This window comes from Pseudochaenichthys georgianus, chromosome 7 (genome assembly GCF_902827115.2).
Source record: "Pseudochaenichthys georgianus chromosome 7, fPseGeo1.2, whole genome shotgun sequence".
Classification (NCBI taxonomy): domain Eukaryota; kingdom Metazoa; phylum Chordata; class Actinopteri; order Perciformes; family Channichthyidae; genus Pseudochaenichthys; species Pseudochaenichthys georgianus.
This window is the reverse complement of record NC_047509.1, coordinates 1,028,827-1,043,750: the sequence shown is the minus strand read 5'-3', so window position 1 is coordinate 1,043,750 and position 14,924 is coordinate 1,028,827. Positions and strand designations below refer to the sequence as shown.

General features: G+C 39.1%; 1 protein-coding gene across 1 annotated transcript in view; it reads left to right on the top strand.

Annotated features, from left to right (window-relative positions):
• Positions 1 to 12,168: 12,168 nt before the first annotated feature.
• LOC117449514 (voltage-gated purine nucleotide uniporter SLC17A9-like) overlaps positions 12,169 to 14,924 on the top strand; it is a 19,906-nt gene continuing 17,150 nt past the window's right edge. Inside the window, exon 1 of the mRNA XM_071203662.1 lies at positions 12,169 to 12,244. Coding sequence (XP_071059763.1) covers positions 12,169 to 12,244 — 76 coding nt within the window. The remainder of the gene's footprint in view (positions 12,245 to 14,924) is intronic.

The following is a 14,924-nucleotide window of genomic DNA, read 5'->3' as shown; positions in this document are numbered from 1 at the left end:
TGTTGAACCCAAATACCTGTACTTTCTACTTCTTACATGTTGAACCCAAATACCTGTACTTTCTACTTCTTACATGTTGAACCCAAATACCTGTACTTTCTACTTCTTACATGTTGAACCCAAATACCTGTACTTTCTACTTCTTACATGTTGAACTCAAATATCTGTACTTTCTACTTCTTACATGTTGAACACAAATACCTGTACTTTCTACTTCTCACATGTTGAACCCAAATACCTGTACTTTCTACTTCTTACATGTTGAACCCAAATACCTGTACTTTCTATTTCTTACATGTTGAACACAAATACCTGTACTTTCTACTTCTTACATGTTGAACACAAACACCTGTACTTTCTACTTCTTACATGTTGAACACAAATACCTGTACTTTCTACTTCTTACATGTTGAACCCAAATACCTGTACTTTCTACTTCTCACATGTTGAACCCAAATACCTGTACTTTCTACTTCTTACATGTTGAACCCAAATACCTGTACTTTCTACTTCTTACATGTTGAACCCAAATACCTGTACTTTCTACTTCTTACATGTTGAACTCAAATATCTGTACTTTCTACATGTTGAACACAATACCTGTACTTTCTACTTCTTACATGTTGAACACAAATACCTGTACTTTCTACTTCTCACATGTTGAACCCAAATACCTGTACTTTCTACTTCTTACATGTTGAACCCAAATACCTGTACTTTCTACTTCTTACATGTTGAACTCAAATATCTGTACTTTCTACATGTTGAACACAAATACCTGTACTTTCTACTTCTTACATGTTGAACACAAATACCTGTACTTTCTACTTCTCACATGTTGAACACAAATACCTGTACTTTCTATTTCTTACATGTTGAACACAAATACCTGTACTTTCTACTTCTTACATTTTGAACACAAACACCTGTACTTTCTCCTTCTTACATGTTGAACACAAATACCTGAACTTTCTACTTCTTACATGTTGAACAAAAATACCTGTACTTTCTACTTCTCACATGTTGAACTCAAATACCTGTACTTTCTACTTCTCACATGTTGAACTCAAATACCTGTACTTTCTACTTCTTACATTTTGAACACAAATACCTGTACTTTCTCCTTCTTACATGTTGAACACAAATACCTGTACTTTCTACTTCTTACATGTTGAACTCAAATACCTGTACTTTCTACTTCTTACATGTTGAACACAAATACCTGTACTTTCTACTTCTCACATGTTGAACACAAATACCTGTACTTTCTACTTCTTACATGTTGAACACAAATACCTGTACTTTCTACTTCTTATATGTTGAACTCAAATACCTGTACTTTCTACTTCTCGCATGTTGAACTCAAATACCTGTACTTTCTACTTCTTACATTTTGAACACAAACACCTGTACTTTCTACTTCTTACATGTTGAACACAAATACCTGTACTTTCTACTTCTTACATTTTGAACACAAATACCTGTACTTTCTCCTTCTTACATGTTGAACTCAAACACCTGTACTTTCTACTTCTCACATGTTGAACACAAATACCTGTACTTTCTACTTCTTACATGTTGAACACAAATACCTGTACTTTCTACTTCTTACATGTTGAACTCAAACACCTGTACTTTCTACTTCTCACATGTTGAACACAAATACCTGTACTTTCTACTTCTTACATGTTGAACACAAATACCTGTACTTTCTACTTCTCACATGTTGAACCCAAATACCTGTACTTTCTACTTCTTACATGTTGAACCCAAATACCTGTACTTTCTACTTCTTATATGTTGAACTCAAATACCTGTACTTTCTACTTCTCGCATGTTGAACTCAAATACCTGTACTTTCTACTTCTTACATGTTGAACTCAAATACCTGTACTTTCTATTTCTTACATGTTGAACTCAAATACCTGTACTTTCTACTTCTCACATGTTGAACACAAATACCTGTACTTTCTACTTCTTACATGTTGAACACAAATACCTGAACTTTCTACTTCTTACATGTTGAACACAAATACCTGTACTTTCTACTTCTTACATGTTGAACACTAATACCTGTACTTTCTACTTCTTACATGTTGAACTCAAATACCTGAACTTTCTACTTCTTACATGTTGAACACAAATACCTGTACTTTCTACTTCTTACATGTTGAACACAAATACCTGTACTTTCTACTTCTTACATGTTGAACTCAAATACCTGAACTTTCTACTTCTTACATGTTGAACACAAATACCTGTACTTTCTACTTCTTACATGTTGAACACAAATACCTGTACTTTCTACTTCTTACATGTTGAACCCAAATACCTGTACTTTCTACTTCTTACATGTTGAACTCAAATACCTGTACTTTCTACTTCTTACATGTTGAACTCAAATACCTGTACTTTCTACTTCTGACATGTTGAACACAAATACCTGAACTTTCTACTTCTCACATGTTGAACACAAATACCTGTACTTTCTAATTCTTACATGTTGAACTCAAATACCTGTACTTTCTACTTCTTACATGTTGAACTCAAATACCTGTACTTTCTACTTCTGACATGTTGAACACAAATACCTGAACTTTCTACTTCTCACATGTTGAACACAAATACCTGTACTTTCTACTTCTTACATGTTGAACTCAAATACCTGTACTTTCTACTTCTCACATGTTGAACTCAAATACCTGTACTTTCTACTTCTTACATGTTGAACTCAAATACCTGTACTTTCTACTTCTTACATGTTGAACACAAATACCTGTACTTTCTACTTCTTACATGTTGAACGCAAATACCTGTACTTTCTACTTCTCACATGTTGAACTCAAATACCTGTACTTTCTACTTCTTACATGTTGAACTCAAATACCTGTACTTTCTACTTCTTACATGTTGAACACAAATACCTGTACTTTCTACTTCTTACATGTTGAACGCAAATACCTGTACTTTCTACTTCTCTCATGTTGAACGCAAATACCTGTACTTTCTAATTCTTACATGTTGAACTCAAATACCTGTACTTTCTACTTCTTACATGTTGAACTCAAATACCTGTACTTTCTACTTCTTACATGTTGAACTCAAATACCTGTACTTTCTACTTCTCTCATGTTCCCAAACAGCTGGTTCCTTTAGTCTGAATGTGTGTTGGTGCGTGATCATTATTCTTTAGAGTCACTGCGTGCCTATTGGTTGGAGCACGATCCGTGTATCCATCACTTCCTGGTCTTCTCTAAAGAAGAGGGACCAATGGAAACGTTGTCATGTTGCCGTTGTTCAGCATGGAAACATTCATTAGCTAACAATGACATTATTGTTCTATTGATTTAAAGGGAGGTCAGGTACTCTTTAAAGCAGCTGCTAGCTATGGGTACTTTTTACTGAAGTACATTTCAAAGCCTCTACTTTTACTTGAGTAAAGAAGTTTAGTCAGTACTTCTACTTTCACCAGAGTATTTTTAAACACGAGTATCTGTACTTCTACTTTCACCATAGTATTTTTAAACTCGAGTATCTGTACTTCTCCTTGAGTAAAGATGTGTGTATTCTGCCCTCTCTGAAATACAGCAGAGCTTCCTGTCCTCTACTGGGGAAATATTGAAATGTTCTTCCTCTCTGTGAAGCCTCATGTAAATCACGAGCAGCTTCTCTTTCTGGGTTTTGTTTCAACAAGTCGTACCTGTTTGTCCTGCCAGTGAGAGGAGGAGGAGGAGGAGGAAGGCGGGGAGGGAGAGCTGAAGTACTCTCAGAGCGGTCAGACACTGAGGGAAACACTGATCTGATCACATGGAGGACAGACACACAGCCAGAGACGGCAGGAAACACCTGAGCTATCCTCAGCTGGATTGTGAGATGTATGGAGGACGTGTTTCCAGCGGAGAGGACAAGAAGCTGTGGTCCAGGTGAGACAGGAATCTAAAACATGTGGAAACAGCCGGTTAGCTTTACGTGACATAACATGACATGGTTCTTAAAATGAGTCATGCTTTGTTCTTTTCATTCATGTAAATTCATACCTGTACAAGCGCTCTAATAAGAAAATGTAATGCATTATTATTATTATTATTATGTTTTCTAAGTTAGTCATTGTGAAATAATACTGCTGCTGGGTGTATTGTATTACTGGCTGATACTTCACTTGTATAGGTTCACTTTCCCCTTAATTTGTTTTTCTTTGATTTGTACTTACTTTATTTTATGGACGTATGAAACTATACTTTTACTCAAGTACAAGATCTCAGTACTTCTCCCAACTCTGAATATGACAATATAATAAACAGCAAAGTAAAAGAGGGTAGATACGACCTCTCCCCACCTCTGTTGCTCACCCCCGCGTCACCCGCGTCATTGCTGATGTGTTTCAACAACAACAACAACAACAATGGCGGATCACAGGGTTGCGTTCGTGCTCCAGACGTTACTGACCGTACTACAGCGTCTCCAGCGGTCGAGCGTTTCCGTGTGGACGGACACGTTTCTTGAGCCGATACCGTGTGGACGGAAGATCTTTTTGATATCGAATTCGGTTCGTTTTCGTCTCCGTGTGATCTAAGTTACTAGTAATTTTGTAGATGTATTTGCAGTTACTCTACATCTTAATTGACACATATATAATAAAGTATTATAGGTTAAGCTACCCAGTAATATATCAAACAATTAAAGTGCAACAATAAAGTGATGAATACATAAATGTACCAAACTTTCTTTTAAATATCTGCTGCTTAAAATAGTACTTTTACTTTTACCATTTTTAGTGTTGGACTTTAACTTGTAACTGAGTATTTGTACCGTGTTATATTGCTTCTTTTACTTAATGATTTGAGTATTTCTTCCACCTCTGACTGAAACAAACTTACTCAACAAGCTTTTACTAATTACTGAACAAGATATTCCTGTTTTACAGAGGCGTGATTGATTGTAAAATATATAAAACACAAGACGAAGAAAGGCATAACAAGGCATGTCAAGTTTAAAAACGTATTTCAAACATGGTCCCTGACCAGATAATCACACACATAATCAAATCCCTGAAACAATACGCAAAGACTAACAAAGGACCAATAGGGAAACAACAGAGAGGCCCATATGGTGTTGTGGTGTTCCTTCTCCTGTAACTATAAGTTATGGTCCCCAGACGATGACTAACATTTACTTTGGTAATCCTTTAAGTCTCAAAGATCTCCATTTCATTCTCTTTGCAAAGACCATTTTTAAAGGATGTGTTTTCAAATCTGACTCAAGCCACAGACAGAGATTGTAAAACTGCAAATACAAGAGCTTGTATCAGAGGATCAGTGTGTCTATTATCTATACAGTATATAGAGGCTTCATAGCTTTTCAACATGTTAATGCTTCCAATACTTTCAGCCTTGTCTACTTTGAGTTTAGTGAGCAAATAATAGGTGGTAAACATGGTGAACATAATGCCTGCTGAATATTTGCATACAGGCGTTATCAGGACGAAAACAGTGGTCCCTAGTTCAATCTCCTCTTCACGCAAACTAAACGTGTTCCAAGATCCAAACTGAAACTGAATGGAGGGGTATCAGCCAAACAAAACCGCCTTGTATTTAATTGTATTGTTAAAATGCTAAATGGTACTCGCATAATTAAGGATCCTACTTATAGCATTCATTAACAATTCTACGTATTTGAGTATTATGACTTACCCAAAAATATAAAACAACATAAAATGTCGCGATAAAACACAAGTTGGGCAGAATCGAGCCATAAAGTGAGCTTATTTTGGAGCCTGCACTGTAGGGAAACACATTTTTAATGTACTGTATATTTTCCTATTCTGCTCCTTTACATTTGCTCTTAAAGACGACTGTAAATAAAAAGTCCCTGATGTCAAACTTCTTATGTTTAGAAGGAGGCCGTTGTGAAGTCCCCAATGTTTAAATAGCCACTGTTCGTTTTCCCCATGCAAAACCCAACTCACTTCATGTTTTTCTAGCGTGTAAAGCCCGTGTTGCAGAACAACAATAAATGATCCTTTAATATTTGAATAGTGACTGTGCCGCATGCTGGTGTTAGCGTTTGGCTCAGAGAACAGACTGTTGTTTCAGTAGTAGTTGATGTTACCGGTTTGGCACTCGTGTCTCGACATGCGCTGCAAAAATGTAAAATCTTGCCAAGTATATTTGTCAGAATATGTGGTTACACTTGATGTTTTTAGACCTGGCATCTTAAGCATCTTTTTAAGTCTCTTAAAAACATCTTATTTTATAGGAAAATCTCCAACTAACATCAGAAAACAGAAAATGTCAAAGCATTGCTGGCTTTTTTTGTTAGAAATTCCCTAATTCTGGTCAAATGTAGTTCAAAATAAGTTTTCCCAGCTAAATACAAGATCTAATTTATTTAATTATCCCATCTTTACTGAAGCCATTTTGTTCAATTGGAAGATTTGTTCACTTATTAAAAGCGAAAACACCTTGTTTTTATTATATATTTACTTGCTTTTGGAGCAGCATTTTTTCCAGCGTGTGTATATTGGTTTCAGTGATGTACCTGAACGCGTTCAATGAACGATCGTTCATGAACGCGTTCATATTTTGGGCGAACGTGAACTGAACGTACTGTATTTCCGCTAGATGAACGTAATTGAGAACGCGTTCATTCTCAGCGCTGTATAACGGCGTTCAAAAGTGCGTTCAAAAGTGCGTTCATTCTCAGCACTGTATTATAACGGCGTTCAAAAGTGTGCCAGATTTCGTATGCCTTTCAGCCGAAATCCCAGTTAAAACACACCGTAAACAGGCTTCAAAATAATGCGGAAAACCACCCAATCTGGCAACAGCAAGCTGCCTGCTCATGAACGCGTTCATATTTTGGGCGAACGTGAACTGAACGTACTGTATTTCCGCTAGATGAACGTAATTGAGAACGCGTTCATTCTCAGCGCTGTATAACGGCGTTCAAACGTGCGTTCATTCTCAGCACTGTATTATAACGGCGTTCAAAAGTGTGCCAGATTTCATATGCCTTTCAGCCGAAAACCCAGTTAAAACACACCGTAAACAGGCTTCAAAATAATGCGGAAAACCACCCAATCTGGCAACAGCAAGCTGCCTGTGACGCGTACGCGCCTGTCACCCCTGGCTGTCGCACTAAAATATAAATATACTAAATATATCAGACTCCTCACAACAAACAATGTGGAACCGCGGAACCGGCGAGCATTGAATGAATGAATGAATTAGTATGGACGAAGCCGAGAGCAGCTGCAGCAGCACTCGCTCAGAGTGAGACTCTACGGCAGGGGTGGGGAACCTCCGGCCGTATACGGCCCGCGAGACAATTTGGTACGGCCCTCGAGGTAATTTATAAACACACGCAAAAAATAAAAAAATGAAAGAAATCTAGACCGCAAAAAAATTAAACAAGCGAGTACCTGTTTTTCCTGGCCAAGGTCAGGGTCCTTGAACACAACACGAGCCTAACGTGTCATCACGTGGTATATGTCTCGACTGACAGGGGTGCAGTTCTGACGGAGAGCACCAGAACGCCACTCCAGCGCTTCAGAAATTGCAGTACCGATAAGTCCATACACATGCCGCAGTTTCTGCGTGTCTGTGTCTTTAGTTGTAAGCCCAGTGGCGATCTGCTCATCTGTCATACTATAATAACTGTGTTGTTGTCATTAGCATCTGGTTAGCTAGCTATGCTAACGAATATAAGAAGCTTTGTCTACAACCAGTGAGGTAAAGGCACATCTTTATATGATCATTATAGTTATAAAAAAAATAAGAGAATAAAGTAAACAGGTATAAAATACTATAAGACAGTTATTAATAAAGAAGAATACAGTTTGAAAGGGTAGTGATTTGTCAAATATCCATAAATTAAAAGAAAATCTGCTTACAGTTGTGTTTGGGTGTTGAGAGATGTGTCCATAGATCTCCTAATGTTGCTCTCAAAGTGCAACACATCTTCCAGGGGAGCATGCCCCCCGGACCCCTCTAGAGGAGGTTAGGTCCCCCCCACTTAAACCATGTTCACATGGATAGGAAACTAAATACATTTGCACACATCTTGTGTCCATAAATTATCTTTCTGTTTAGGTGGTCACGCCACACCCTGCACGTGCATGCATACGCGAGTCATGGTGAGATATCTGGATTAGGAGGTTGCTTTTTCTTTGCACAGAATGAAATGAATGAGCTGTGATTTTAGTTTTTTTAAGCAGAGGTCAATAACTTGTACGGCCCTCTGAGGATATTGTAAAAATTGAAATGGCCCATTAACATCGTACAGGAGACAAATAATAGCTCGCAGCAACGTATTGAAAAAAGAACTATGAACTATAAATTAGTTCATTTTTGAAACCATGAACTTTAGTTCAAAATGTTGAATTATGAACTATGAACTGAACTAGTTCATTTTAAAATATGTGAACTGTGAACTGAACTAGTTCATGTAGAAAGTGAACTTTCCCAACACTGATTGGTTTTCACCAGGATGCAACAATTATCCACGTCAGTTATTAAAACCGGTTTGCCTTCATGTTTATAAGGTGTCTGTATTAAAGGTGCGTGCTGCTGATGTTCAGGTGTATATCAGTATGTAGTGTCTCTACTTTAAAGAGTCCTCTCCTGCTGATGCTCAGGTGTATATCAGTATGTAGTGTCTCTACTTTAAAGAGTCCTCTCCTGCTGATGTTCAGGTGTATCAGTATGTAGTGTCTCTACTTTAAAGAGTCCTCTCCTGCTGATGTTCAGGTGTATATCAGTATGTAGTGTCTCTACTTTAAAGAGTCCTCTCCTGCTGATGTTCAGGTGTATATCAGTATGTAGTGTCTCTACTTTAAAGAGTCCTCTCCTGCTGATGTTCAGGTGTATATCAGTATGTAGTGTCTCTACTTTAAAGAGTCCTCTCCTGCTGATGTTCAGGTGTATATCAGTATGTAGTGTCTCTACTTTAAAGAGTCCTCTCCTGCTGATGTTCAGGTGGATATCAGTATGTCATGTCTCTACTTTAAAGAGTCCTCTCCTGCTGATGTTCAGGTGTATATCAGTGTGCAGTGTCTCTACTTTAAAGAGTCCTCCCCTGCTGATGTTCAGGTGTATATCAGTATGTAGTGTCTCTACTTTAAAGAGTCCTCTCCTGCTGATGTTCAGGTGTATATCAGTATGTAGTGTCTCTACTTTAAAGAGTCCTCCTCCTGCTGATGTTCAGGTGTATATCAGTATGTAGTGTCTCTACTTTAAAGAGTCCTCTCCTGCTGATGTTCAGGTGTATATCAGTATGTAGTGTCTCTACTTTAAAGAGTCCTCTCCTGCTGATGTTCAGGTGTATATCAGGATGTAGTGTCTCTACTTTAAAGAGTCCTCTCCTGCTGATGTTCAGGTGTATATCAGTATGTAGTGTCTCTACTTTAAAGAGTCCTCTCCTGCTGATGTTCAGGTGTATATCAGTATGTTGTGTCTCTACTTTAAAGAGTCCTCTCCTGCTGATGATCAGGTATATCAGTATGTAGTGTCTCTACTTTAAAGACTCCTCTCCTGCTGATATTCAGGTGTATTTCAGTATTTAGTGTCTCTACTTTAAAGAGTCCTCTCCTGCTGATGTTCAGGTGTATATCAGTATGTAGTGTCTCTACTTTAAAGAGTCCTCTCCTGCTGATGCTCAGGTGTATATCAGTATGTAGTGTCTCTACTTTAAAGAGTCCTCTCCTGCTGATGTTCAGGTGTATCAGTATGTAGTGTCTCTACTTTAAAGAGTCCTCTCCTGCTGATGTTCAGGTGTATATCAGTATGTAGTGTCTCTACTTTAAAGAGTCCTCTCCTGCTGATGTTCAGGTGTATATCAGTATGTAGTGTCTCTACTTTAAAGAGTCCTCTCCTGCTGATGTTCAGGTGTATATCAGTATGTAGTGTCTCTACTTTAAAGAGTCCTCTCCTGCTGATGTTCAGGTGTATATCAGTATGTAGTGTCTCTACTTTAAAGAGTCCTCTCCTGCTGATGTTCAGGTGGATATCAGTATGTCATGTCTCTACTTTAAAGAGTCCTCTCCTGCTGATGTTCAGGTGTATATCAGTGTGCAGTGTCTCTACTTTAAAGAGTCCTCCCCTGCTGATGTTCAGGTGTATATCAGTATGTAGTGTCTCTACTTTAAAGAGTCCTCTCCTGCTGATGTTCAGGTGTATATCAGTATGTAGTGTCTCTACTTTAAAGAGTCCTCTCCTGCTGATGTTCAGGTGTATATCAGTATGTAGTGTCTCTACTTTAAAGAGTCCTCTCCTGCTGATGTTCAGGTGTATATCAGTATGTAGTGTCTCTACTTTAAAGAGTCCTCTCCTGCTGATGTTCAGGTGTATATGAGTATGTAGTGTCTCTACTTTAAAGAGTCCTCTCCTGCTGATGTTCAGGTGTATATCAGGATGTAGTGTCTCTACTTTAAAGAGTCCTCTCCTGCTGATGTTCAGGTGTATATCAGTATGTAGTGTCTCTACTTTAAAGAGTCCTCTCCTGCTGATGTTCAGGTGTATATCAGTATGTTGTGTCTCTACTTTAAAGAGTCCTCTCCTGCTGATGATCAGGTATATCAGTATGTAGTGTCTCTACTTTAAAGAGTCCTCTCCTGCTGATATTCAGGTGTATTTCAGTATTTAGTGTCTCTACTTTAAAGAGTCCTCTCCTGCTGATGTTCAGGTGTATATCAGTATGTAGTGTCTCTACTTTAAAGAGTGCTCTCCTGCTGATGTTCAGGTGTATATCAGTATGTAGTGTCTCTACTTTAAAGAGTCCTCTCCTGCTGATGTTCAGGTGGATATCAGTATGTCATGTCTCTACTTTAAAGAGTCCTCTCCTGCTGATGTTCAGGTGTATATCAGTGTGCAGTGTCTCTACTTTAAAGAGTCCTCCCCTGCTGATGTTCAGGTGTATATCAGTATGTAGTGTCTCTACTTTAAAGAGTCCTCTCCTGCTGATGTTAAGGTGTATATCAGTATGTAGTGTCTCTACTTTAAAGAGTCCTCTCCTGCTGATGTTCAGGTGTATATCAGTATGTAGTGTCTCTACTTTAAAGAGTCCTCTCCTGCTGATGTTCAGGTGTATATCAGTATGTAGTGTCTCTACTTTAAAGAGTCCTCTCCTGCTGATGTTCAGGTGTATATGAGTATGTAGTGTCTCTACTTTAAAGAGTCCTCTCCTGCTGATGTTCAGGTGTATATCAGGATGTAGTGTCTCTACTTTAAAGAGTCCTCTCCTGCTGATGTTCAGGTGTATATCAGTATGTAGTGTCTCTACTTTAAAGAGTCCTCTCCTGCTGATGTTCAGGTGTATATCAGTATGTTGTGTCTCTACTTTAAAGAGTCCTCTCCTGCTGATGATCAGGTATATCAGTATGTAGTGTCTCTACTTTAAAGAGTCCTCTCCTGCTGATATTCAGGTGTATTTCAGTATTTAGTGTCTCTACTTTAAAGAGTCCTCTCCTGCTGATGTTCAGGTGTATATCAGTATGTAGTGTCTCTACTTTAAAGAGTGCTCTCCTGCTGATGTTCAGGTGTATATCAGTATGTAGTGTCTCTACTTTAAAGAGTTCTCTCCTGCTGATGTTCAGGTGTATATCAGTATGTAGTGTCTCTACTTTAAAGAGTCCTCTCCTGCTGATGTTCAGGTGTATATCAGTATGTAGTGTCTCTACTTTAAAGAGTCCTCTCCTGCTGAGGTTCAGGTGTATATCAGTATGTAGTGTCTCTACTTTAAAGAGTCCTCTCCTGCTGATGTTCAGGTGTATATCAGTATGTAGTGTCTCTACTTTAAAGAGTCCTCTCCTGCTGATGCTCAGGTGTATATCAGCATGTAGTGTCTCTACTTTAAAGAGTGCTGACATACAGGTATGACATAGGTCAGACTGACTGGTAAGCGAGGGGAAAAGAGGTGGGTTTTTAGGAGGGACTTAAAAGCTTCAAGAGTGGGCGACAATTTAACATGAGGGGGCAGGTCGTTCCAGAGCCCGGGGGCTACCGATGAGAACGCTCGGTCTCCCCTGGTCTTTTTCTTTGTTTTTGGGACTATCAGCCGCAGCTGATCAGCCAACCTCAAAGCCCTTGAGGGGGTGTACACCTGTAAGAGGTCCGAGATGTACTCTGGGGCCAGCCCATTAAGAGATTTAAAAACAAACAATAACATCTTAAAATGGACTCTAAAATGGACAGGAAGCCAGTGGAGCGAAGCCAGAACTGGTGTGATGTGTTCAAACTTGCGGGTTCCTGTAAGCAGCCGCGCCGTAGCGTTTTGTACCAGCTGCAGGCGGGCCAGCGAAGTCTTATTTAGGCCGGCATAAAGTGCATTACAATAATCTAAACGAGTTGAAACAAAGGCATGAATTACACGCTCAAAGTTTAAAAAGGATAAAACCGGTTTGATTTTGGACAGGAGCCTCAAGTGATAAAAACTGGATTTAACCACAGAGTTGATCTGTTTATCTAATTTAAAAGCACTGTCAATTTGGACACCCAGATTTGTGACCATGGGTTTTGCATACTGCACTGCAAAAACTCAAAATCTTAAGTATATTTGTCTAATTTCAAGTCAGAATACGTCTTTACACTTGATATAAGACATAATAACTTAAGTAGTAACAATGCAGTGAGATATAATGTCTTGTCTTTAGACATTGCATCTTAAGTGTCTTGTTAAGTCAAATACTCTTGAAAATATCTTATTTTGAGTTGTATCTCAGGTGAAACAAGTTTGTTTGACATGTCACAAGACTTGCTGGTATAAGGGAACCCAGGTCAATGGAAGGGACATCACCATTTGGTCCAAACACAATTACCTCCGTTTTGCTCTCATTTATATTTAAAAAGTTTAGCGCCATCCAGGCCTTTATGTCATTAAGACAGTCAACCAGGGGCATCAGAGAGCTATTGTTTTTTCTTAGGGGTAGATATAATTGGGAGTCGTCCGCATAAAGGTGGTAGGAGACGCCATATTTTCTAAAAATCAGTCCAAGGGGGAGAAGGTATAAGGAAAATAAAATAGGCCCCAAAATAGAACCTTGGGGAACTCCACAGGATAAGGGGGCAGAAGAGGATGTAAAGTCACCAAGCGTAACAGAGAAAGATCTCTGGGACAGATAGGACCTGAACCACTCTAAGGCAGCGCCCCTGATACCCACACAGTGCTCTAGACGAGAGATAAGGATGGAGTGGTCAATCGTATCAAAAGCAGCTGTGAGGTCTAAGAGCATAAGGATGGCAGAGTCAGCAGAGTCTGTAGTGACCAGGAGGTCATTGAACACTCTTAGAAGGGCAGACTCAGTACTGTGAAGCGCTTTAAAACCGGATTGAAAAATATCGAAAATATTGTGTGCATGTATAAAAGACTGCAGCTGTAAGAGTACGGTTTTCTCCAATATCTTTGAAATAAAAGGAAGCTTCGAGATGGGTCTGTAATTAGAGAAGACAGAAGTGTCCAGATTAGTTTTCTTTATCAGGGGTGCCACAACCGCTTGTTTGAAATAAACTGGCACAGAACCGGACTCTAGGCTGCTAATTATAATTCTATGGACATTAGGTCCAATAGTGTCCCATACCTCTTTAAAAAGTCGAGGAGGGACTGGGTCTGTGGGACAAGATGAGGGTTTTAATTTAGCAATTGTCACTGAGAGATGACAACGACACAGGTCCAAACTGCTGGAAGACAGCAGTGCACTGTGAAGTCGATGGAGGGGTCGAAAGATGGTGGTGAGATACTGGCTCTAATAGTGGAGATCTTGTCTATAAAATAGCAGAGGAATTTTTCACACATCTCAGTTGAAGCATCAATACAAGTGGATAAAGGAGAGTTTAACATAGCATCGATTATTTTAAAGAGAACACGAGGTTTGTTTAAATTACTAGAAATAATATCAGAAAAGTAACTCATCTTTTCAGCTTTTACAGTGCTCTGATACTTTCTCCAACTCTCTTTCAAAATGTCACAAGTTACATGAAGCTTGTCCTTCTTCCACCTGCGCTCAGCCTGCCGGCACTCACACCTGGCAGCACGAGTGACGTCATTGAGCCAGGGTTCAGATTTAACTTTGGGGCGCATGAGTTTCAGGGGAGCAACAATGTCAAGAGCTCCAGTGCAGGAAGAGAGAAAGGCTGAGGTTAATAGCTCAATGTTCAGGTATATCAGTATGTAGTGTCTCTACTTTAAAGAGTCCTCTCCAACTGATGTTCAGGTGTATATCAGTATGTAGTGTCTCTACTTTAAAGAGTCCTCTCCAACTGATGTTCAGGTGTATATCAGTATGTAGTGTCTCTACTTTAAAGAGTCCTCTCCTGCTGATGTTCAGGTGTATATCAGTATAGTGTCTCTACTTTAAAGAGTCCTCTCCTGCTGATGTTCAGGTGTATATCAGTATGTAGTGTCTCTACTTTAAAGAGTCCTCTCCTGCTGATGTTCAGGTATATCAGTATGTAGTGTCTCTACTTTAAAGAGTCCTCTCCTGCTGATGTTCAGGTGTATATCAGCATGTAGTGTCTCTACTTTAAAGAGTCCTCTCCTGCTGATGTTCAGGTATATCAGTATGTAGTGTCTCTACTTTAAAGAGTCCTCTCCTGCTGATGTTCAGGTGTATATCAGCATGTAGTGTCTCTACTTTAAAGAGTCCTCTCCTGCTGATGTTCAGGTATATCAGTATGTAGTGTCTCTACTTTAAAGAGTCCTCTCCTGCTGATGTTCAGGTGTATATCAGCATGTAGTGTCTCTACTTTAAAGAGTCCTCTCCTGCTGATGTTCAGGTCAGTATGTAGTGTCTCTACTTTAAAGAGTCCTCTCCTGCTGATGTTCAGGTGTATATCAGTATGTAGTGTCTCTACTTTAAAGAGTCCTCTCCTGGTGATGTGCAGGTGTATATCAGTATGTAGTGTCTCTACTTTAAAGAGTCCCCTCCTGCTGAT